Raw genomic sequence first — 26,487 nt, forward strand, 5'->3', positions numbered from 1 at the left:
TAATCGAGCCGGCGGAGTGGGAAGGTGCGACGGGTGCTGTTGCACCCGTCGCGTATTTCAGAAATACTTTGCGGGGCCCTCTTACGGGGGCCCCTGCCGTGCCCATGCCATTGGCATGGGCACGGCAGGGGCCCCCAGGGGCCCCGCGGCACCCCCTACCGCCATCCTGTTCATGGCGGGTTTCCCGCCATGAACAGGATGGCGGTAGGGGCTGTCAGAATCCTCATGGCGAAGGATTCCCCCGAGCAGCTGTAAGTCGGCGGGAGCCCGCCGACTTGCCGCTTCTGACCGCGGCTGAACCGCCACGGTCAGAATGCTCGTGGGAGCACCGCCAGCCTGTTGGCGGTGCTTTTATTAAAAAAAACAGTGTGCCACTAATTCTTGTTACTCCATGGAAAGTTTTGGGGTGTTCCGTCAAGTGGAGGCTGAGAAAAAGGGGGTTAAAAAAAAGTGTGTTTCATATTTTTATTCTAAAAGGAGTTTTGAATGCGACTACAGGCCAAACCACTGGTCGGAACTACACAACATTTGGCAGAAAGGTAGATTTTGTTCTGCAGATAGTGCTTTTTATTTTGTGGTGTAAATTTGTACAGTTGTTGCGAAATTTAGGGAAATAAAAATTTGTTGATCTAGGGCCACAGATTCTCCCCGTCTTTGTGAAGAATAATGAGCATGTTCAGGGAAATGCAGACCTATGATTGGCTGCCAACACTTCAACTAGGAAGTGCTGGGAGCCATCCTGGGACTCGGCTTCAGCCAAGTCCCACAAAAAATGGAAAAAAGAGAAAAGCGGGCAAGGTAGGAATATTCAGACACCTCGGTATTAAATTCCTTCAAGATGTTTGCAGCTGTGTGTGACTTCTCCATGCTGAACATAGCTACTGTTACATGTCGCTGAATGCGCTTAAAAAGTTCTTCAGGTCCAAGACCTGTAGATAGCTTTTGCTTCACCCCCAGAAAAGAGATCCAGTGTGCAGTGATGCACATCTAATTAGTCACCTGATGACTGGTCCACATGTCTGACGTCAGGTGGATCGCTTGGACAACATTTTGCTGCAAAGCTTGGCCAACCAATTGCAGCATATCGTGATGCAGCGCTGGAATAGCAACTCTGCCTGAAATGGAAAGTTCCAAGCCAGACCTATTTTGCCAGAGGGCTGCCACAAACTCTAAGAATCACACTCCTTCCACAAAAGAAAAAGGGAGGAGGTTTATCACTAACGTGTTTGCCAGCTTGCCATTGTACGAGCATGCCAATGGGTGGTTGTGGTCATAGGGCCCCTCCTTCCCAAACATGCCCATAGTTGTAGCCTGGATCTTCTTCTTTTGTCTGATGCAGGTGACTTTTCAGATGCATATGGTGGTAGACTCAATGCATGTTGTGGTGCAGTCACCGTATGTTGTGGTGTCTCCATCTGACTCTGAGGCTTCCTGTGCCATTGTGGGGTCGCTGAGGTGGATTATTCTGGTGCACGGTTGGCGACAGGGTTTCTTTGCATGAGGATGATGTCACCCTCTTCTTCCTCACCTTCCACCCTGACTTGACCAGGTGTAGCTGATGTTTCTTGGCTCTCCTCACCTTCACCACTGCAACCAAGTTGAGCCATTTGTTTAAGTTGCTGCTCCCAACGGATTGCATGATGTTTTTTCATATGGGTTGTCTGGCCTCTAGTACCATAACGTGAACCAGACTTACCTTCCCAAACCCCCACATGACAAATGAAGCATATGGCAATGATCTCCTCCTGTTTGATAATTGTAAAAAAGTCACAAACTGGGGAGGAATACTTTCCTATTGGGCCATACCAGTGCCTGAAGAAGAACTGGATATCGTGGTTGTAGGTATGTGTAGATTGCCTCTCTGCAGGGCATACTTGTACTGAGGTAGGGGTTATTGCATGTCTTTGCCGGGGCCTTATATGGGAGCTGGTGGTACTTCCTGTGCCACATCCCTCAGAGCAGGATAGTAATGTCGGACTTCTCTGTGCCAGCTTCCATAATGACTGTCGCTGTCATCATCCTCATTATCCCCTTCCATGATTCTAAGGCTTTCTGTAACTTTTTATTTTTCTTTGCCTCTCCTGGCATCTCCTGGACTCTGCCACGTCCCTATCATCATCATCATAAGTAGTGCTTGGAGAAGATGGTGGAGTACTACCCTTCCTTTTTCTTGCTGGAGATCTGGGAGCCTGTGATTCTAAAAGAGGAGGTTCTTGCTCGACCTCCTGTTCTGCTCCAACTTTGGGAAGATCTGGCTTTGGCTGCTGTCCACTTTGCTCTGCTTCCTGAACCAACTGGGTACTGCTTTGTGAAAAGGACAAATCCAATTTAACATCACTGCTCGTCTGCGTGACCATGATTGAAGTGGCTGCCTCACTGACAGACATGGTCTTGGGCTTGGTTTGGGGTGGTGCTGTTGATGTCGGAGTGGTCCCAGGTTCCTCCCCAGAAACAAGCATTTGTCCATCATCCTTTTTGTGTTGCTAAAATTCCCCTAAGTGGGAAGAGTATGCCCAGATGTGGGTCCTGTGTTCAATTTGCCACTGGATTCAAGCTAGCCTGGCTGATGAAGGTTGATAGTCTGAAACTGGTCCCAGGATGCTTGTTTCCGGCCAGGGAGGACATGGCCTGGCAGTTTGGGCTGGACTGTCACCATGAGGAACAGGGTCAAGACTGATTTGTGTATGGCTTGGTCCAAACTGAAGTGGCATGGTGAGCAAAGAGTGAAATTAGAGTTAGGTCTAATTTGCATATGCCATTTTGCACAGGGTACTGGCCCTGGAACTTGTTAGCTATGCCCAGGGCACAGTCACAGTTAGTAACCACCAGTATCAGTCCAAAGGTTTGGGGAGTGATAAGGAAAAAAAAGTGTGTTTCATATTTTTATTCTAAAAGGAGTTTTGAATGCGACTACAGGCCAAACCACTGGTCGGAACTACACAACATTTGGCAGAAAGGTAGATTTTGTTCTGCAGATAGTGCTTTTTATTTTGTGGTGTAAATTTGTACAGTTGTTTCGAAATTTAGGGAAATAAAAATTTCCCACACTAATGCAGTGGAAAGCAGCAAAATAGCGTGGACTTGAGTGATGTAGAGTGGAGTGGCCTAAAGTGGAGTGTTGTAGAGTAGAGTCCCATAGATTAGAGTGGGGTAGAGTGCAGTGGAGTAGAATACAGTGGAGTAGACTGTAGTAGCTTGCAGTGCAATAGTCTACTGTGGAGTGGCGTAGAGTGGAGTGTTGAAGAGTGCAGTGATGTATAATGTAATAGCATAGACTGTGGTGATGTAGAGAGGGGTGGTGTAGAGTGAAGTGGGATAACGTTGAATTTAGTATCATACAGTGTAGTGAAGTGCAGTGGAATGGCATGTAGTGGAGAAGCATGGAGCAGAGTGGCTTAAAGTGCAGGGTTTGTAGAATGGTATAGCATAGAGTGTAGAAGTATATAGTGTACTTACACAGAGTGGAGTGAAAGAAAATGTAGTGTTGTACAGTGTAATGGCATACACTGGATTGTCTATAGAGTCAAGTGGTGTATAGTGCTATGGCTTACAGCGAAGTGTCATAAAGGAGGTGAGGGCTACAGTGGAATAGTGGCATAGACAGGGGTGTCATAGAATGGAGAGGCATAGACTGGGGTGTTATGAAATGGATACGTGTAAAGTATAACAGCATAGATAACACTGGTGTAGATGTGCATCATGTAGAGTAGAGTACAGTGGATTAGCATACAGTTTAATGGCATAAATTAGAGTGACATAGGGTGGACTGTGATAGAGTGGAATAGGATTGAGTGCAGTAACAGAGTGGAGTGGCATAGAATGAAGTGTTTTATTTAAAACAGACAGCGTGAAAGTGTGCAAACAGATATAGAAGTAATGTGGCAAGAATATACATTATGAGGTTTTTTGGTAGTATGTGTGAATAGTGTAAGTAGTTTCAAAGTTATGTTTTAATTGGATTACTGCAATGCCTTAATGTTAAATATTAGTAAGTCCGCACTCCATAAGCTACAGCTTATTCAGAATGCGGCGGCCCATTTGGTCCTAGATCTACCACACTCCGCATCAGCCAGCAGGAGTTTCAGACAACTCCACTGGCTTCCGGTGGAAAAATTGATTAAGTTTAAGACACTCTGCTTAACTTATAAGGCCCACCATCAAGATGGCTGCGATTATCTTAGTTCGTTTTGCAGCCCTTTCAGCCCGCCAGGCTGCTTAGATCTTCTTCTCTGCAGCTCATCTCTGTGCCTCGCTGCCATAGGGTGATGTGGTGGGACAAAGCCTTTTCTGTGGGGGCAACTAGACTCTGGAACACCCTCCCTCCTGCTATCAGGCAGGTAGAGTCATACTTTTGTTTCAGAAAGCAATTGAAAACTTGGCTGTTCTCCCATTAGGGAGGAGGTGACTATGGAACGGTCATGACAACGGTTCCCTTTCTGTTTTGTTTCTTTATTTCTCTCCAGTTCTCCTCAGCTACGGCTGGAACGCGCTTTACAAATACCTTACAATACAATACAATTTTTAGAAACTTTGTAATATTTTATGGCTTGGTATACCACAGCAGGTTTGCGGTATACCACGGTACATGTGGATGAGAAGTCAGTATGTGGTTGGCTAATGGCTATGTTTTTTCCACAGGTTTAGTGTGTTTTACTGTCTTCATTTTGCTCGGTTCTAAGGGGATATTTATACCCTGTTTGCACTGAATTTGCAGCAATTTGTCTATGCAAATCCTGCGCATACCTCACTCCATATTTATATTTTGACTTTAGACATGTCTAACGTCAAAATATAGGAGTTTGCACCATTTTCTTGGATGCGCGCACCTACCTTGCGTCAATGCAATTCAAGGTAGGCATTCCCACCTAAAAAATGGTGCTATCCCCATTGCCCCATATTTACCCCCCATGCTAAAATGACACACAGGTGGGAGGAGCGGCTAAATAATGGTGCAAAGCTTGCTTTGCACCATAATTTAATGCCTGGGTCAGACCAGGCGGTAGGGGACGTGTGGACCCATTTCATGGTTAAACACCAAGGAATGGGTCTACAGATGGCCTTCTCAAGCCTCAGGAACACCCCCACCTACACCAGAGGGACACCAGAGGATGGGGGACCCCATCCCAGGTAAGTAGGGTAAGTATTGGTAAGTATGTTTTTTTTTAAGTGCCATCAGGGGCCCTAACTTGGGGCCCCCTGCATGGCACAGGGTGCAGTGGCCGTGCCAAGGGGACACTTGTTGCTGCAAAATTATGGAGTATTTGCACTGTCTCCTGCACCATATTTAAAGCCCCCCGGAAGGGCCAGGTCCCAGAAGAAAGATGTGTTTATATTTTGAGGGAGGGGGGCATGCGTGGTTCCCTTCTCCAGGCTGATATTGTCCCTGGGGACATCAACCCCCAGGGCCTGGTGCCATTTTATTGTGGAGAAAGGCACATATTCCCCCTCCAGGGGCTGTTCCCCCCATTCCCCAGTATCTAGCTGCATGTGTGAAGGGGGAGGAGGGCAGGGCCCGCCTCCTGTTTTACTTCTGGCCCCAGGGACCCAACCACCAGGGCAGACGGCATGCTGGGAACAAATTATTACTTTATTTTAAAAAAAAGAATTCACTGAAAAAAAGCGTAAAGTGACATTTTAGTTAGGTCTGGTTATAATACCTTACTTTGCATTATAGAAAAAACCTTAGAAATGTACTGAAAAACCAAAGGTGACCTTATAGTAATGTGAAAATGTCAGTTAAAAAGTAAAATTTTCAACTAAAAAGAACCTGAACTTCCTGAACATGCATTGCTTCCTAAAATATTATATCACTCATGACATGTTCTATGACATCACTGATAACATCAAACAACATCTGAAATATCATCAATACTGTGCATGTCGACGGCAATGCTATGCTTTTCTGATGGGCTCTAATAAGAGAAAAACGCACATATCAGTGGTTATTTTCTATTCATTCCAGGTTGGCTTGGACGGCATTTTACCAGTTCAGCTCAGCTTGTATGGAACTAGCTAATCCTATTCTTAAAAACTTTGCTGTGGAATTAGATAAAGACTCTGTCACTTTCAAGGTCATCTTGGATGGCAGTGGACTCATCCTATACCTAAAAACACTGCAAGAAAAACAGACATTTGAATTAGGCAGATTCAGGATGTTGGTGATGTTATAAGGTGCTCCATATAAAGGAGCTGCTCTCTACCTAAAACCTGGGGACCACCCAGAGTTCCCTGCTTGCGATATCTATCTATCTATCTATCTATCTATCTATCTATCTATCTATCTATCTATCTATCTATCTATCTATCTATCTATTGATCTCTCTGTCTCTCTCTCTCTCTCTCTCTCTCTCTACATATATATATATATATAAAATTGATCACTGAAAAAGACAACAGTTAGAGGGACAAAAGGCAAACCTGAACTAACCATAGCCTACGCCCCTGCAACGCACTGCTTATGACCTCAAATATTACATCAGTCATGACATGGTCAGTGCATCACTGATGACATCTCAAATAACATAACTGATGACATCATCCAGTGAACGTGAGTGATTTATTAGCGTTAAGAATATATACCAAGGTATTATAAAAATAAAACTGTATACTCTCTGCACTACTAATGAATGACACTATTTCAAAATATATTATGTGAGTGGCTGTGTGGCTGTGTATGAGTGGGTGTCTGTGTGACTGTATTGGTATGTGAGTGGGTGTGTATAGTAGGTATTTGTGTAGCTGTGAGGGTGAGTGTGTGGCTGTGTGACTGACCATATTGGTGTCAATGGCTGTATGGAAGAGTGAGTGGCTGTGTGAGTGGCTATATGGGTGCGTGAGTGGGTGTGTGAGTGACTGTGAGGGTGAGTGAGTGGGTGAATGGGTGAGTGATTGGCTGTTTGAGTAGAGGTTTGATTATGTGAGTTGCTGTGTGAGTAGCTGCATTGTTTGATAAGTGTCTGCCTAAATGAATGTATGGGTGAGTGAGCGGATGTGTGAGTGCTTGTACGGATGTGTGAATGGGAATGTAATTGGTTGTGTGGGTGTGTAAATGAATGCATGAGTGCTTATATGAGTTAATGAGTGGCTGTGTTGGGAGGGAGTATAGGTGAGAGTGCGGGTGTGTGAGTAAGTGGATGTGTAAGTAGTTGTTTGAGTGAGTGTGTGGCTCTGTGAGTGGCTGACTGGGAAAGTGACTGGTAGTATGAGTAGCTGTATAGGTGAGTGAGTTGGTGGGTGAGTGGCTCTATGGATTAGCGAGTGGTTGTGTGAGTACTTGTATGGGTCTGTAAATGGGTTATGAGAGGTTGAATTGGGTGCAAGTCGGTGTGTGAGGGCCTCCGAGGATTATGTAATCAGTGATGTCAACTATTCTGTGAGTGGGTTTTTTAGTGTCTTTGTGGGTGTCAGTAGCTGTGTGGGTGACTCAGCCACAAAGGAAATGCACCTGCCCAGCTATCAAACAACAGTCCACAGTTTTGCACAAATGTCTACCCAACTGAACTACTTTCCTTTGGTTAGTTAGTAAGTGCTACCTCATTGGGTAAATGTACAGTGTGTATTCTACACTACAGCTGCATAATGGACCGCAGGGAAATGTCTCCAGTGACCTTGTGTGCATTTGACAATGTGATTATTACTTGTGTTTCTTTCTCCAGAATACTCCTAAAGAGAGGCCAGCGAGACTACAAAGACATAAATCCCCACTAAACCAGGGTCCTTCCTCTTAACTCTATGATGTAAGTTCATCTTTGTTTTGTGTGAATATCCTCATATTCCTCGGCATCAAGGCCATGCCACCAAAATCAATGGGAAATGCCCTGGGGGGCCATTTGCTCAGCTACCCATCATCCTGGCAAAAGGAAGAAAGACCTTTGCGTACCACTAAGGTGGACGGGTTAGAGCCAAGTGGGCATTGCTTCCAGGTTATTTGCACATTTACATACTTGTAGCAACTCAAAGGGAGAACCATGCACTCTGCCCTCACCAGGAGGGGACAAGCAAGAATCCACTTCAGATTGTGCTCCAATAGATGAAAGATGTATTCACCTCCACAAAGGATTTCAGTTCGTTTTTAGGGGCGAGCACAAAGTGCTGTCTATTTAGGGCGATTTTAACAACGCCCATGTTACGTTAGTCACTTTCATTGGTTTGTGGGCTTGACTTTTAAAATCTGTTTCTTTTCATTTGTGAAAGGAATGCATACTCATGCCTTTTCCGGTGTCTATCCCTCCTCGAGAGCACCAGTAAACTACTGGAAACACGAGGCTCTTGTTTTCCATATGGTTTCTGGACTACTTCATTTACTGGGCAAGAAAAGTACGGTTAGGAGTTTACAATGCTAATAGCTCTAACTCTGTGTAATGCGAGACCCGTTACATTGCAAATGCCTGTTTAATATGGAATTGCTGTGCAAGTACATTTGCTTTGCCTTTGCCAAACCCTGGAGTTAAGATCATTTGTCCTTTACAGAAGTGGAGCTTCAACCAGGGCACCTGGTGGTGAAGGACAGGAAAAAAACTATAATGCCCCCAAAACCCTGAAAAGAGGACCGTTAGTTTTCTGCTTTTCAGAATCAAATTCCTGGTTTGGAAGTTTGGTTCTGAAAAATAAAACACTTAAAAAGTTTGGTGAATGGTCATCAAAACTGATGGCACCCATCCACTAAACTTTCAGTTTATTGAAAGGAACCACTGTGATGTGGTTCCTTTCAATGCACAGATATGCAATATACTGGGATGTCCAGTAGGCGATGAAGATCTCTAAATTTGGCAACAAAGAGCCTTTGGGATGGTGGAGATAATGTCCTCTGCCAGCCCAACAGCATTTCATTGATCAAACCCTAAAGAAGGCCCTAAACATCATGTCTATCACTAGTCTACTTCCTTATCTCACAACCACTTGTTCACCATGTCACTCAATCTCTGTAATTTATCTCACCCACACCTAACCTGCTAACACCCTGCTCACCTACACATCACATCCATGCCTCCCCATTATACCTGCTCCTTACCTGTCCTTCAATGTCCTTCAAAAAGGTCTGTTTGTATCACCCTCAACCTTACGTATCTCACACAATGCCTGCTAACTACCGGACTCCCCTCACCTCACACTGTACCTCTGTACAACACTTTTGCCACCCATTTTAATATCTCCTTTGTGTCAAATCTATCTTGCATCCCTCCCATATTCACCTTCCTCATGTACCACAATGCACCACATATCCCATCACACTACACACCCTTGGCACACTTTGTGAGAAAACAGGGCTGATTGCAGAGGCCCCATAACTTTTTGCCCCCATTTTCCACTTTTTGCTGGTGTTTTCCTGACTTTAAAGGTGCCCTGGGTACTGCTAACCAGTCCCAGGGCCTGTGCTCTGTGTAAAATGGATATGCAAATTAGGCTAATTATAATTGGCTAAGTTAACCTACCTATAAGTCCCTAGTATATGGTAGGGCATGTAGGTTTAGGGACCACAGCATAGGTGGTGCACACCTAGGTGCATTGCTGAAGTGCCCAGTGTCATTTTAAAAGCAAGCCTGCCTTGCTGGCTGCTTTTAAATTAAAGTTATATGCAAATTCGACTTTGGAATTAAAGGTACTTCCAAAGTCTTAAACTACCTTATTTTTACATATAAGTCACCCCTAAGGTGTGCCCTATGTGCCCCTAGGGCTGGGTGCCATGTAACTATAAGCAGGGACTTTATAAAAATAGATTTATAAGCCCTGGTGAGGTAAAAACAGCCAAATTCGTTTTTCCCTCATTGAAGTAAATGGCCTTCATAGGCTAGAATGGGCAGACTTTATTTTAAATTTTAAAGTCTCCTTAAATGTTACATACCAAGAATGTGGTATCAAATTGATTGTTGTAATAAATCCCACAACTTCCAGTTGTTGGATTTAATATAACTTGTCCAGGTAAAAAGTTTAGACTTTACCTAAAAAGTTGCCAATTTCAGCTCTGCATTGTTTTTGCTGCTGTGCTCTGATTGGCCAGCCTGCAGCAGCTTCTGCCAGGCTGCCTTGATGAGGTGTGAAGTGGCCAGACTTCACACAAAGGAATGTGCTTTGGGGAGAGAATCTCCCCTCAGCAGATGGTGAGGCAGGAAGGGGGAGGGCTGCCAAACTAGTCTTCAAAGGCAGAGAAGGACATTTGCAGCACCCAGCAACACCCCCACATCCTGCAACCCCAGACAGCTAGGTGCCCCCTTGATTAGATTAGGAGAGGGCAGGAGAGGGGTGTGTTTATGATTTTTAGCCACACCAGTGGGTGGGCTCAGCCAGATGTAACCTCCAAAAATCAGATTCATCCATGTTGGATTTTTAGAGACTGTTGCCTTCTGGGATGGATTTTTGCCACACTTCCCAGGAAGTGGTCATCACAGGTGGACGACCCTGTCCCTGATTGGAGAACCAGGGCCCCCCTGCTTTTCACCCAGGAGCAAGGATAAAACTGGCAGACCTGCACCCACACCTCAGATCCCCTCCAGAATTCAACAAGAAAGGAACTAAAGAAGAAGAAGGACTGCCCTGCTGGACCCCTGGCCTGCACCTGGACCCTGCACTCAGAAGGACTGCACCAGCTGCACACTTGGGCTTCACCACAAGAAGGACTTTGCCTGGCTTCAACTGGTTCAAGGGTGGGACTCCCTGTTTGCTACAGGTGAAAAATTGCTAAACCAGAGTCCCCTGCACCAACTCCTGAAGAAAGCGACCAGCTGACCACTGTCCAGTGGCCAAAAAGGAGTTTGCGCCAGGTGCATTCTGGGAGTTGAAGTCCGCACCCCCCAAGGACCATCACAGAACTTCTGGACCCTTGGGGTGAGCTGTGGACCCCAAAAGAACCTTAAAAGAACATCTGGGTGAAGCCCCAGAAGTTTGGAAAAGATTTGAGAATTTTTGGAAAAAAGCTCCAGAGAGGGACCGACCCGCCACGGAAATTCTAGCCGGCTTGCCTCAACCGCGACCCGGCCTGACTTCGTGGTTCGTCCCGGTAAAGAAAAACATCCAAAAAAGAGACTAAGTCCGAACGTAAAAAGTTGACCGGGACCTCCCAGCCATCGTATCCGAGAAGGGCTCCATGGACGTCGGATCAAGATCCAGGTTTACCCCGGTCGAAGGATTTTCATCTCGAAAAAACGACTAAGTCCGAAGGTAAAAGTCTCCACCGAGGAAACCCACATCGCGTATCCGGACAAGGGCTCCAGGAGGTCGGATTCAACTGGCAGGTTCGTCCCGGTGAAGAAAAACTTCAAAATAAAGACTAAGTCAGAAGGTAACTTTTTAACCGAGGCCTCCCGCGACCTGTAGCCGAGCAGGGCTCCATCGCGGTCAGCCTGAAAGTTTGACTTTGCCCCGGTCGAGGTGCAACCAGATGACCCGATTGGCGCTTTTTGTTTCTAAGCGCTAGAAAAGTAATAATTCTTTAAAAAATCATATCTCCGGTTCCCCTGAACCGATTTTAATCGTTTTTGTGTCATTTTAAAGATAAAAATATAAACTATTTTTATAAATTGGTTTTGGATTTTTAAACTGTTTCCTGTGTTTTATTTAATTACTGTTTTGTGATATTTGAATGCTTTACACTTTGTCTCCTAAATTAAGCCTTGACGCTCGTTGCCAAGCTACCAAGGGTTGAGCTGGGATTAATTTACTGAGACCTAACTGTACCTATGTGGAGGTTAGTGGCTTGTTGCTAGGTGTAGGCACCTACCTGCCCTACCAATAACCCATTTTCCAACATAATTGGAAGCAGCGACGGGATCCTGTACTTGTGTTCAATATCGCGTTACAGTTTTAGGTAAAACAAATTAAAAATCCTTTAAATTGTCCTAGTGCAAAAATTGTTTTTAATTTTTAATTTTGAATAATTTCAATTATTGAATTTTTGTAATTTTTCTAAATTCTTGTTTCCAATTTGTGCAAAAAGTTTTTGTTGACACAAAACTAGGGAACCATGGAGCTTGATCTGGCTAGCCTACCCACACTGACAGTAGTCCAGCTTAGGGGGTTGTGTATTGAAAGAGGGTTGCCTGCAACCACTGATCTCAGGAAGCAAATCCTGATCACATCCCTGACTGCATGGGCTGAGGCCCAAGAGGTAGAGTCAGAAGAAGCTCCAGAAGAGGGAGAAAGAAGGGAGAATGCAAGCTCTAACCACTCAGGGGAGGGAAGGCATCTGACCCTAAGTGAGGACGAGGAAGAACGGTCCTCAGTAAATACAGTCACTAGGGGCAGATCCAAAGCTAGTGGTGGGAAGGGGGTCCTTTCAGGAGGAGAGAACCCATCCATCAGAGAAAGAGAGCTGGAGGCCCAGCTAGCATACATAGCTTTGGAAGCAGAGAAGCTGGCCCTAGAAAAGAAAAAGTGGGCATACAAAGAGAAAAGAGATGGAAGCAGCGATAAAGAAGCTGAGGTGTCCATGGGTGGGGGAGTTTGCCCCAGATTACCCAAGGGGGTGGTTCCTGCTTATGTAGAGGGGGATGACATAGATAAGTGGCTGGGGGCCTTTGAGAGGGCACTCCAAATGAGAAGGGTTAGGCCTCAATACTGGGGTTCCCTTTTGTGGGAGTTGGTCCCCAACTCAGGGAGGGATAGGCTTCTGACCTTAAGGGGGGAGGAGGCAGATTCATACCCTAGTATGAAGAGGTGCTTAGCCAAGAAGTTTGGTCTGACCCCAGAGCAATATAGAATGAAGGTCAGGGACACCCAGAAGGTCAGTACCCAGTCTTGGGTTGACTTTGTGGACATTTCACTAAAGGCACTAGAGGGCTGGATTATTGGTAACAAAGTAGATACTTATGAGGGGTTATACAATCTGATCATGAGAGAGCACATCTTGACCAATTGTATCCAAGAAAGGTTACGCCAGCATCTAGTGGACTCTAAGCAGACCAACCCTAGAGAGCTAGGGGAGGCAGGTGATGAGTGGTTGAGAACCAGGGTGGTTGTCAAGTCCCAGGGGGGAGACTCCAAGAAGGGGGGGACAGGTCCCCAAAAACCTAAGGAGGGAGGTGGTAAGCCCACCACAGAGACTCCCTCTGTACCCCAGAACCCTAAGAAGGAGGAGAGTAAATCCCACTCCCACTCTGACAAGCAGAGACAGGGAGACCCAGGGTTAAAAAAACTCTTGGACAGTAGGGCTTGCTTTGACTGTCAGCAGACAGGTCACTTCAGAGGAGATGCAGCCTGTCCAAAGAAGGTGGTTAGCACTGGGCTGTCCAGTGTAGCCATAGAGGAGGATTCCTCAGATGATGAAGTCCTCCTAGCATTCAGCTGGGAGACAGGACCAGATGGTAAGCTGGTGATCCCTGAGGGTGGGAGTAGGCACTTCCACCACATTCAAGTGAATGGGATCCCTACCACTGGCCTGAGAGACACTGGTGCCAGTCACACTATAGTGAGTGACCGGTTAGTGACCCCAGACATGTATGTCCCAGGAAAGACAAAGAAAGTCAGGATAGCCACAGGGGAGGTCACCTCCAAACCTGTAGCCATAGTGCCCCTAGATAGGGAGGGTATCCATGACTGGATTAAGGTGGTAGTCAGTGCTGACCTTCCCCTAGATTGTATCCTGGGCAATGACCTCCCAGAGGTGAGTCTGGTCACAGATGGGGTGGTCGCCCAGGGTGCCCCCCCAACCCAAAGTCCTGGGGAGTCAGTCCCTACAGTTAGGAGACAGGGGTCCCCAAGAAAAGGAAAGAAGAAAAGGAAGGGTAGGCCACTCTTAAAGAGAGTTCCAGGGAGCCAAAGGCCTTCTGCCCCAGTAGGGGGGGAGCCCAGAGTTGGCACTGGTGAGGCCTCACCTGACCCCAAGGAAGTCCTGAGTAGTCAGGCAGCTGTCCAGATGCAAGGTGTTGCCCCTGCACTGACAGAAGGGAGAGTGGAAGGAGGGTGTCTGCCACAGGAGGTGGTAGCCCCCCATTCTAGACAGCAAGAGGGGTGCCAGGACCCCAAAGATGCCCCTAAAGCAGCTCAGCCACCTGTCAGTGGAGAGCTTAGGGTGTGGTTCTGGGTACTGATGCTGTCAGTAGCCTCTGCTGGGTGCTAGCCTTTCTGGCAGCACTGTACTTGGCCTGGGAGGCAGACCCCAGGGCCAATAGCAAAGTAGGCCCCCTGACCCTATTGGTCATGGTGGGGTTGCTCAAGTGTTGGGTGACCTCTTTGGGTAAGCTAGGTGTTGCCCTAGCAACGTTTGGAGTAGGGGAGGTGGGCACCTCACTACCCAAGTTGGCAGAGAGAAAGGAAGAAGACCCCCCTAGAGGGAAGTTTCAGTTTGAGTTGGGTCCTTTTACTGTTGGGATGGCTTCACTACCCAGAGGGAGTGACCCTGACAGGGGGATGTAAGGCAGAGTAGGCCCTGCAAAGGGACAGCCAGTTTTCTTCACAGTCTTCCTCGCCTAACAAGCCAGGAAGACTCTCCCAGGGTTGGGCTGAGTCTCCTGGGCGTGTGGGCTGGGGGGGGTTGTGTGAGAAAACAGGGCTGATTGCAGAGGCCCCATAACTTTTTGCCCCCATTTTCCACTTTTTGCTGGTGTTTTCCTGACTTTAAAGGTGCCCTGGGTACTGCTAACCAGTCCCAGGGCCTGTGCTCTGTGTAAAATGGATATGCAAATTAGGCTAATTATAATTGGCTAAGTTAACCTAGTATATGGTATCCTAATAAGTCCCTAGTATATGGTAGGGCATGTAGGTTTAGGGACCACAGCATAGGTGGTGCACACCTAGGTGCATTGCTGAGGTGCCCAGTGTCATTTTAAAAGCAAGCCTGCCTTGCTGGCTGCTTTTAAATTAAAGTTATATGCAAATTCGACTTTGGAATTAAAGGTACTTCCAAAGTCTTAAACTACCTTATTTTTACATATAAGTCACCCCTAAGGTGTGCCCTATGTGCCCCTAGGGCTGGGTGCCATGTAACTATAAGCAGGGACTTTATAAAAATAGATTTATAAGCCCTGGTGAGGTAAAAACAGCCAAATTCGTTTTTCCCTCATGGAAGTAAATGGCCTTCATAGGCTAGAATGGGCAGACATTATTTTAAATTTTAAAGTCTCCTTAAATGTTACATACCAAGAATTTGGTATCAAATTGATTGTTGTAATAAATCCCACAACTTCCAGTTGTTGGATTTAATATAACTTGTCCAGGTAAAAAGTTTAGACTTTACCTAAAAAGTTGCCAATTTCAGCTCTGCATTGTTTTTGCTGCTGTGCTCTGATTGGCCAGCCTGCAGCAGCTTCTGCCAGGCTGCCTTGATGAGGTGTGAAGTGGCCAGACTTCACACAAAGGAATGTGCTTGGGGGAGAGAATCTCCCCTCAGCAGATGGTGAGGCAGGAAGGGGGAGGGCTGCCAAACTAGTCTTCAAAGGCAGAGAAGGACATTTGCAGCACCCAGCAACACCCCCACATCCTGCAACCCCAGACAGCTAGGTGCCCCCTTGATTAGATTAGGAGAGGGCAGGAGAGGGGTGTGTTTATGATTTTTAGCCACACCAGTGGGTGGGCTCAGCCAGATGTAACCTCCAAAAATCAGATTCATCCATGTTGGATTTTTAGAGACTGTTGCCTTCTGGGATGGATTTTTGCCACACTTCCCAGGAAGTGGTCATCACAGGGGGACGACCCTGTCCCTGATTGGAGAACCAGGGCCCCCCTGCTTTTCACCCAGGAGCAAGGATAAAACTGGCAGACCTGCACCCACACCTCAGATCCCCTCCAGAATTCAACAAGAAAGGAACTAAAGAAGAAGAAGGACTGCCCTGCTGGACCCCTGGCCTGCACCTGGACCCTGCACTCAGAAGGACTGCACCAGCTGCACACTTGGGCTTCACCACAAGAAGGACTTTGCCTGGCTTCAACTGGTTCAAGGAGGGACTCCCTGTTTGCTACAGGTGAAAAATTGCTAAACCAGAGTCCCCTGCACCAACTCCTGAAGAAAGCGACCAGCTGACCACTGTCCAGTGGCCAAAAAGGAGTTTGCGCCAGGTGCATTCTGGGAGTTGAAGTCCGCACCCCCCAAGGACCATCACAGAACTTCTGGACCCTTGGGGTGAGCTGTGGACCCCAAAAGAACCTTAAAAGAACATCTGGGTGAAGCCCCAGAAGTTTGGAAAAGATTTGAGAATTTTTGGAAAAAAGCTCCAGAGAGGGACCGACCCGCCGCGGAAATTCTAGCCGGCTTGCCTCAACCGCGACCCGGCCTGACTTCGTGGTTCGTCCCGGTAAAGAAAAACATCCAAAAAAGAGACTAAGTCCGAACGTAAAAAGTTGACCGGGACCTCCCAGCCATCGTATCCGAGAAGGGCTCCATGGACGTCGGATCAAGATCCAGGTTTACCCCGGTCGAAGGATTTTCATCTCGAAAAAACGACTAAGTCCGAAGGTAAAAGTCTCCACCGAGGAAACCCACATCGCGTATCCGGACAAGGGCTCCAGGAGGTCGGATTCAACTGGCAGGTTCGTCCCGGTGAAGAAAAACTTCAAAATAAAGACTAAGTCAGAAGGTAACTTTTTAACCGAGGCCTCCCGCGACCTGTAGCCGAGCAGGGCTCCATCGCGGTCGGCCTGAAAGTTTGACTTTGCCCCGGTCGAGGTGCAACCAGATGACCCGATTGGCGCTTTTTGTTTCTAAGCGCTAGAAAAGTAATAAATCTTTAAAAATTCATATCTCCGGTTCCCCTGAACCGATTTGAATCGTTTTTGTGTCATTTTAAAGATAAAAATATAAACTATTTTATAAATTGGTTTTGGATTTTTAAACTGTTTCCTGTGTTTTATTTAATTACTGTTTTGTGATATTTGAATGCTTTACACTTTGTCTCCTAAGTTAAGCCTTTGACGCTCGTTGCCAAGCTACCAAGGGTTGAGCTGGGATTAATTTACTGAGACCTAACTGTACCTATGTGGAGGTTAGTGGCTTGTTGCTAGGTGTAGGCACCTACCTGCCCTACCAATAACCCATTTTCCAACACACTTTATTTTCATTACATCCGCAGACACTTGCATACACCCTCTCACTTCAAATCTTCAACCGCTACCTGATTTACCCACTACTCAGTTCTTCACTACAATATTACTTTAGCCACACAAAACCTCCCACACTACTTATTCATCCCCATTCACACCAACCAGCCAAACCACTTTCAAATCAGCACCCATTCTAGCATCTTAAATAACATTTCAGCACTTCCAAAATATAGCCTCTTTCCAGCAATCTATACCCACTGAAACCACAGTCATTCTAGTATCTCATAATAAATAGGAACCAATGACAGTGGCTGATTCATAGCAGTTGAGCAGATCTTCACATTCCATTCAATTCAATGCAAAGGAATTGATCAAGTGCACAGCTAAAAAACAGGACTTCCCACTGCTGAGAGGATTACCAGGCTCAATACAATGACCTTAAGCAAACAGATAGGTCTTGAGTTGTTTCCCAAAGCTGAGTAAGTTATCATTTAGCTTAAGAGTTAGGGGTAAGGCATTCCAAAATAACTTGCTCCTTGCATCTTTCTGCATGTCCAAAAAGGGAACTGGAGAATGGGTCTGAGTGTTCCTTCCTTAAACCTGGTGCCTTCTTCGAAGCAGAAGTATCTAGAAAAAGTCCCTTTGAAGTGCTTGATGTTTCCAACTCTCCCTGCCAAGGCTCCAAGGGGGCTGCAGGGACAATGCAGTGATGACAAGTCATTTTAGTGAAGAAAAAGCACAGCCAATTCAGTTGCAAGTGAGGCTGTGCCCAGCTCCACCCCACACCTTCTGCTAGCTGATGGCCCATTCAGGCACACCTTATCCATCTATTGTGTGACTGCCTAGATAGAATTAGCAAAGTCCAACTGCCAGCTACACACAATCATGTGACCTATGACAGGCTGCAGACACCAACTAGCTAGGGCAGGAAAATGCCAACTATCTAAAACTGCCATTTTCAAAACTGTGATTTAAAATCTGGCTTTACCATTTGTTGGAAATGGCCCTTCTCCAGGGTTATCCCCAGACTTTTTGCCTTCCTTCTTCTCTTTTTCTGACCTCATTTTTGCTGGTTTTTAGACTCTGCGCACTTTACCACTGATAACCAGTGCTAAAGTGCATATGCTCTCTCCCTTTAAACATGGTAACATTGGATCATACCCAATTGGACTATTTAATTTACTTATATGTCCCTATTAGTGTGCACTATGTGTGCCCAGGGCCTGTAAATTAAATGCTACTAGTGGGCCTGCAGCACTGGTTGTGCCACCCACTTAAGTAGCCCCTTAACCTTGTCTCAGGCCTGCCATTGCAAGGCCTGTGTATGCAGTTTCACTGCCAATTCGACTTGGCATTTAAAAGTACTTGCCAAGCCTAAAACTCCCCTTTTTCTACATATAATACACCCCTAATGTATGCCCTAGATAGCCCATAGGGCAGGGTGCTGTGTAGGCAAAAGGCAGGACATGTACCTACGTAATTTACATGTCCGGTAGTGTAAAACTCCCAAATTCGTTTTTACACTGCTGTGAGGCCTGCTCCCTTCATAGACTAACATTGGGGCTGTCCTCATATATTGTTTGAGTGGTAGCTGCTTGTCTGAAAGGAGTAGGAAGGTCATATTTAGTATGGCCAGAATGGTGATATAAAACCCTGCTGACTGGTGAAGTTGGATTTAATATTACTATTTTAGAAATGTCACTTTTAGAAAGTGAGCATTTCTCTGCACTTAAATCTTTCTGTGCCTTACAATCCACATCTGACTGGGTTTAGTTGACAGCTCCTTATGCATTCACTCAGACACACCCCAAACACAGGATACTCAGCCTCACTTGCATACATCTGATTTTGAATGGGTCTTCCTGGGCTGGGAGGGTAGAGTGCCTGCTCTCACACAAAGGACTGCCACAACCCCTACTGGGACCCTGGCAGACAGGATTGAACTGAAAGGGGGCCTGGTGCGCTTCTAAGCCACTCTTTGAAGTCTCCCCCACTTCAAAGGCACATGTGGGTATATAAACAGGGCCTCTGCCCCTTTCAACTCAGACACTTCCTGGAGAAGAAACTTGTAACCAGAACTGGCATCCTGCCAAGAAGAACTGCCTGGCTGCCCAAAGGACTCACCTGACTGCTTTCTGTGAAGGACTGCTGCCTTGCTGTTGTCCTGCTGCCTTGCTGCTCCCTGGCTGTGGGGAAGAAGTGCTCTCCAAGGGCTTGGATAGAGCTTGCCTTCTGTTCCCTGAAGTCTCAGGACCACAAAGACTTCTCTCTTGCAACTGGACTCCTTGTGCGGCACAAATTTGACGCACAGCTTGCTAAAAACGATGCACAGCCTGCCCCGTGGTGAGAAATTCACTGCACGCCGAACTGGAATAACGCAGCCCAACTTCGCAAGGAGAAGATTGACGCGGCACCTGCACAGCCCACCGGATCGACGCACAGCCGACCTGGGACAACGCGGGCCAACTTCCAGAGGGGAAATCGACGCAGCGCCTGCCGTGCGGAAGACATTTCCACACAACGCCCACCGGAATGACGCAGTGCTTGTGACTCCACTCCACAAGCCCAGGATTCCATGCACAGACCCTGGGGCGTCTAAAAACCCCGCAACCCGAAGAGTATCCACGACTGAGCACCGGAAATCGATGCACAGCCGTCCCTGCGTGGAAACTAAACAACGCATCACTGTGTGTGGCCCGAGAAATCGACGCAAACCCCCTTTGTTTCCCCGCATCTCCTCCTCTGCGGGCCATTGCGGAGATTTTTCACGCAAACCAGGTACTTTGTGCTTGAAAGAGAGTTTGTGTGCTTTTAAAAGACTTAAGACACTTTGGGCCTCATTCCGACCCTGGCGGTCATGGACCGCCAGGGCCGGGGTCGGAGGATGCACCGCCAACAGGCTGGCGGTGCATCAAGGGCAATTCTGACCGCGGTGGTAAAGCCTCGGTCAGAAAAGAGAAACCGGCGGTTTCCCGCCGGTTTTCCCCTGCCCCTCTGAATCCTCCACAGCAGCGCTGCAAGCAGCGCCTCCATGAGGATTCCGACCCCCTTCCCGCCAGCCTGGTTCTGGCGGTTTTCACCGCCAGAACCAGGCTGGCGGGAACGGGTGTCGTGGGGCCCCTGGGGGCCCCTGCATTGCCCATGCCAATGGCATGGGCACTGCAGGGGCCCCCTAACAGGGCCCCACATTGATTTTCAGTGTCTGCCTAGCAGACACTGAAAATCGCGACGGGTGCCACTGCACCCGTCGCACAAAAGCAACTCCGACGGCTCCATTCGGAGCCGGCTTCATCGTTGCTGGGGCTTTCCCGCTGGGCGGGCGGGTGGCCTTTTCGCGGTCGCCCGCCCACCCAGCGGGAAAGTCATAATGACCGCCGCGGTCTTTTGACCGCGGTACGGTCTTCTGGCGGTTCCGGCCAGGCGGGCGGCTACCGCCGCCCGCGGGGGTCAGAATGACCCCCTTTATATCACTTTTTAGTGATATCTCTACATTTACTTATTGCATCTTTGCTCGTTTTCACCAGCAAATATCCAGATAAATATTATATATTTTTCTAAATACTGTGTGGTGTATTTTTGTGGTGCTATATTCCGTTATTGTATGATTTATTGCACAAATACTTTACACACTGCCTTCTAAAATTAAGCCTGACTGCTCAGTGCCAAGCTACCAGAATGTGGGCACAGGAAATTTGGATTGTGTGTGTCTTACCCTGACTAGAGTAAGGGTCCTTGCTTGGACAGGGGGTAACCTGACTGCCAACCAAATACCCCATTTCTAACACCATTAAAGAGGATTTTAAGTCACAATTTCATAGATTCCAGACATAAAATGCTTACCTTTTCCCAATCAAAAGTTAGTATTTATAAAATGTAATACTGCTACCCAATGGGACAGAAAGGCCTCGCAATAGTAAAAAATGAATTAGGAGTTTTTTCAGGACACGTAAAACTTTAAAGTACTTGTCCAACATTTTAATTACAATGCACCCTGTCCTATGGACTACCTAGGGCCTACCCTAGGGGTAACTTATTTGAAATGGCAGGGATCTTAAGGCCTAGCAAGAAGGTTATATTGCTGAGTTGAAGTGGCAGTATAAAACTGCATTCAGGCTGCAATGGCAGGCCTGAGAAACGTTTTAGGGACTACTTAAGCGGGTGGCACAATTGGTACTGCCCGGCCCACTAGCAGAATTTAATTAACAGGACTTGGTACATGGTATACCACTCCACAACAGACTTATAAGTAATTAAATATATCAATCAGGTGTAAACTAATATTACCATGTTTAGGGGAGTGAGTACACGCACTTAGCACTGGTCAGCAGTGGTAAAGTGAACAGAGTCTGAAGACCAAGAAAAATGAATTCAGCAAGATAGGAGGGTGGCAAACAACAGGTCGTGGGGTGATCCTGCAGAGACAGCCAAGTCTAATACCACATGTACTACTAAAACTTATAGGGCCAGATGCACAAATCTTTTTTCTGTTTGCAAACAGTCCGATTCACAGATTCTGGCTGTTTGTGAACAGAAAAAAGCATTTTTTAATGTACAATACCATATTACGTGATTTGGTAATATATTACCGAATGACAAAATGGGTAGCAATTCTGTAGTAGAAAGGGGCATTGAAAATCAGCGATACACTGTTCCAATCATATAAAACAGAAAATAAATAGTGACCGGGGTCCTAAATTCTAGGAGCAAGGGGCCTCACACACCCATAGGGTGTCATGCTTCATCATAGGCGCTGCTCCTCGTCAGACTGGCGCTGCAATGTCTGACGGGCACCACCCCTGACGGGGGGGCTCTTTGCCGGAGATCTTAATATGTGGTGGTGCCGTGACCCCAAAGGTGACTAAAGAATCAACGGAGATCAAAAGCAGGTAAGTAGTTAAAATTGACTCTCAAAACTGCCACTGGGACTGTGGATTTTATTGGACCCAATGAACGGTCAGGGCCAAGGTTAAAAATTAGAATCAAAAGAGTGAATAAAGAAGTTAAGATCAATCACTCTTGTAATGTAGAACATATCAGTGAGAGGAGTCTGGCAATTCTCCAAAGACTACCACCTCATGGGTCAACATGTTTCGCATCCTGGTGGTCCAAACGGATCCAGTGATGCTTCATCAGGACCTTATGTGACTATATGTATCTCCTGAATAATAAGGGCCACATATATTTATCAAAAAGTTAATACAAGTGTCTCTCAACCAGCAATTAGTAGGGAGGTGTAATAATCACTTACATAAATATGGAATAAATAATTCTAACTCGAGCCCGTCCTAAAATTGAAGGCGGGCATCCTAGGATTACACGGACCAATAGTCCAGCGCTAAACAACGTTTGTTGGAGCAATACTGGCCAGGCGGAGACCTACCCCGGTCCGTGGTTCCCGAAGAATAGTAGAAAGGGGCATGCCAAGGTTGCCAAGGGTGTCTCTTCCTAGTAGCGAGTCATACTGGTATGTAGGAATGTTTTGCGACTGCGAATGCAGGTGCAAAACATTTGCAGTTACCACCAACATCAAGTTGGTGGTAAGCCATTCGCAAACTGGAAGGCGTCCCTAAGGGACCACTTACCTTTTTAGAGTGGGGTGTTCAAACATTTTTTAAGAGCAGACAGTGGTCCCACAGACCGCTGCCAACTCTAAAAAAACAAAAAGAATACTTTACTGCATTACAAAAAAATTGCTTTACTGAAAACGTAATCACGGACATGTTGGTCTGCTGACCGCAGCAGGCCTACATCCCAGTGATGGTAGCTATTCATAATAGGCTGCAAATTGCGACCTGCTTCCTGGATATTGATGATGCAGGTCCATTTGTGAACTACGGGGAATCGTTAAATGTGTCTGAGATACATAAGTACATGGCAGTTTGGGATTTCCTAATTGCGAATCACAAAGATTCACAATTAGGAAAACTGGATTCTTAGTACATCTGGGCCATACTTACATGTACCTTGACCTCTGCAATGAGAGTAGAGAACTTGGGAAAAAGACAGGAATGGTGGAAGTCTCCGCAAGTGGGTTTGAGAATTCTATTTTCCATATGTGAGTAGTACTACAGTAGTACTATTAAACATACTACAAAATGCAGTCTGTGAATAAGTCCTCATGAAACATAACAGTCAACCATCCATGTCTTTTTTTGGCAAATTTTCTGAATTATATTTTGTCACTCTACAAACACTTCTTAATAAAGGTTGATGCTATTTATTGCTTCTGTCAAAGATAGGTCTTGTTTTCATTTTCATTTCACTCCTTATGCAACTCTATGTTTCAGTACTTCTTTGCCTGCATTTATCATGTGTCCTACTGCATATTTTAAAACAACTTAATTGGATAAAATGTAAATTCAGCCACCCTAGAATGCATTCAAATATGAAACTGACATATGAAGATGTTATTCGTTTTAATTGGATACATTCATACTTACATTCTACATTCAATGAGGTAATATTTGTTGTGGATCTGTTCACAGAAGAAAAATTTGCTGTACACTTTAGAGATTTGTTATTGTGCTTCCTGGTAGCATTGAAGATAATTCTGGACATGTGGGTTTTGGAGCCCCCAGCATTATCAACGATGTAATTCCTTTGTTCATATTCAAGTTCTGAGTCCATGTTCCAGGTGATGTTGGGGGGCGTGCCTGAGCATCTCCCAGGTGCCCTGCAGAACACCTTTGTCTCTTTACCCTCGATCAGATCTTGGACAAACATATCTGGTGTGTCTTGAAGGTCTAATGGACAGAGGTTAATCGATTTAGAATAATTTGTTTCAAAGTAATTGCTTTTGAAAACAAATATTATAATGAATATAAATATAATTTGAGAGTATGTTTATATTGTAAATCATTAGCATGCTTATTATAAAGTAATTTGGCGTACAATTGTGTTACTATTTAATATGGAAGATGAGTATGGATTTGTTCTGTGTGCAGTTATTGTTTGGTACTACTATTTTCCAATCTCCCCAATTTCCATATATGTAGTGTACCCATAGTGTGACAGAAAATTTAAGACTTCCTACTAATCTTACTGAAAGAGCAAATTAAAAACTTGAGACCAAGGAGAGCTTGTTTGAACATGCTGTTGAAGTTTTTCTGTTTCGCTTGTTTTGCCTAATCAGCCTTTTCTTTTTTCATTCTGTGCCTAGTTTAAAACTCTTTATTCTCTTTCATAGAAAGTGTAAAGTTTTCAAGACATGTAAAATGGTGACATCATGTCCACTTACTGTCTATGCTGACATAATATAATGTGCACTGACTTTGTAAGCTAACATGCTTTTATTGTTTTTAGTTTTAGAGGCACATAATCAATACATGAATCAAGATGACACATTTGTACCCACAATTGTTTAGTCTTGTTGTGTCCACAAGCTCTCTATTTTTTCCCACCCTATGATAAACTTGCAATCAGATATAAAAACCCAGGCATCCAATGATTGTCAGAGAGGGACTTTACTCTAGTACTATCATGTAAGAGTTCACAACAGTTTTCAGAATCAACCAACCTTGGTCATAGTCGCGACCATGGACAACAAGAAGGATATCCTTGGGGTGATCTCTGTTTATTTCAATGCTGAGATTTGTTGCCTCTGTTCAATTGTAGTATTGGGAATTTAATATGTGCTTCATTTGAGGGAGGCAGTAGTTGGAGGTTTGCATCCTCCAGGAAGATGGGGAAAGGAGCCACGGCCTAGTTAACTGTCTAAGGCTATTGGACTGAGGTCTGACAAGCCCCCTGGATGAATAGCAGTGTGGAGTGGAAACTGCAGCAGTATTTCAGAAAGAAAGAAATTCAGGAGAAGGTGTTATGAACATTAGACAGAAAAGTATGTTCTTGGTCACTAGGGGGCTCGATCGACTAGAAATCTACCAGGGAATGGTCTTCCAGTAGCACTTTATTACTGCATTACATTTGTCTCAGGCTTACTCCTATCCAAAATGGAGTCAACTGTCATTTTCTAGTCTTTGTCTGTGACTACCCTTGCCTTACCAGATTCGGTTAGAAGGCAGGAGATCTGTGCTAGGAAAGTTAATTAATTTTTGATAGGGGCTTAAATAGAGCACATTATCATTGTTTTAATTCAATTTTATTTTCAAAAAAAGGTTTCTACCTGGAATACCCTACAACGGTGGGCTATAAGGCAATAGTATTGCCACCGCACATTTTCACTAGGGTTTGGGGTACTGACTTGATTAGCCTGTTCCACACCGTTACAGCAGCTACTTACCACCCCCACCCACCAAATCCCTTTTTAGTTTACCTGCAGGAGATGACTTTCCTGTATTAGTGCAATGTTTGTTTTTGATGGTGCAAGAAGTGTAAGATTTTTTTGTTCTGACAAATACACAAAACCCATTACATTCATAGACAGAAATTGCAAGGAAACAGTTGTTTGGGCTCCCACTAACAATGTCTGGGTAAAAAATATTGTGTAATTGCTGGTTCTGGATTATATGGTTCAGAGTACAGCTGTATGGTGCTACAGATACCTAAGTTTCAAGAGTTATGGAGTGGGCATAGTTTGGATGTCAAACAGAACAGCATCAATGGGTTGTAATAGACTCTCAATGTAGACCATGAGGTGAGTAGGACTCTGTAGGGAAGGTGGAAAGATCTAGTAGAGATCTGTGGAATACAGTCCCTGAACAACAAACAAAATCTGTAGGCCTCGCTCATTCACTATGTGAGTGAAGGGAACCCCAGATAACAGAAAATTACCAATTCTAGAATGGGATGAATAATAGTAGTGTGGGAGTAGGGCGAGCTGCAGAGGTGAGACTTCACCAGCCATCCCAACCATGCAACGTTCAATAGTTTGGAATAATGTCTTCTGAAATAGTACAATATATGTCATTTATCACCAGGTGTTGTATCTTGAAATTGCCTGGAAAGAAGGGCCAGAATAGATATAGATAAATCATCATCACAGGCAAGCTATGCTCAATGTAATGGAAATTATGCTCTATTTCCCTACTCCTGGTGAACTCATATAGTAATTGATTCTGTATCAGAACTTTGGAATGTTGAGAACTCCATTGAAGACTATGTGGTAGCTCCGGGCTTTTAATGGCTGGTAGAAGCCCACAGCTCAAACATTCAAATGTTTATCTTCATGTTTCTACATTTTTTATTTAGAATATTTGACACTTAGTGGGTGGGATGTCTTAATAGCCTATAGCCCTTCTGCATCAGTTCGTACGGGTTGGTAAAGGCCCTCTCCCACTTTATAGGCTCTCACCTGCGTCTCAGGGATATAACTCAGGTTTAGAACCTTTAACAACCAGTACAGCCTTAGGCAGTGGGCTATAAGGCTATATCAAAACATTGAAATCTTCAGAGCTCCATTGAAGACAATATAATGGCTGGTATAAGTCTTCTGCTCCACCATTTCAATGTTTGTCTTTCTATTTCTCCTTGTTCAATTTAGAACATTCTACTCTAAGAATTCAAAGAGCGTTATAGCATTAACTTAGGTTTAGGGTCTTCATCAATCGGTATAGCAGCAGCCTA

The 26,487-nt window shown here is 45.4% G+C and overlaps 1 protein-coding gene across 5 annotated transcripts in view; it reads right to left on the reverse strand.

Annotated features, from left to right (window-relative positions):
• LOC138246553 (sialic acid-binding Ig-like lectin 7) overlaps window positions 1–26,487 on the reverse strand; it is a 229,930-nt gene that overhangs the window by 151,543 nt on the left and 51,900 nt on the right. For all 5 annotated transcript variants that reach the window (XM_069201225.1, XM_069201227.1, XM_069201226.1 and 2 more), the window contains one exon: window positions 23,406–23,708. In XM_069201225.1, coding sequence (XP_069057326.1) covers window positions 23,406–23,708 — 303 coding nt within the window. The remainder of the gene's footprint in view (window positions 1–23,405; window positions 23,709–26,487) is intronic.

Source organism: Pleurodeles waltl, chromosome 7, assembly GCF_031143425.1.
Source record: "Pleurodeles waltl isolate 20211129_DDA chromosome 7, aPleWal1.hap1.20221129, whole genome shotgun sequence".
NCBI classification, from domain to species: domain Eukaryota; kingdom Metazoa; phylum Chordata; class Amphibia; order Caudata; family Salamandridae; genus Pleurodeles; species Pleurodeles waltl.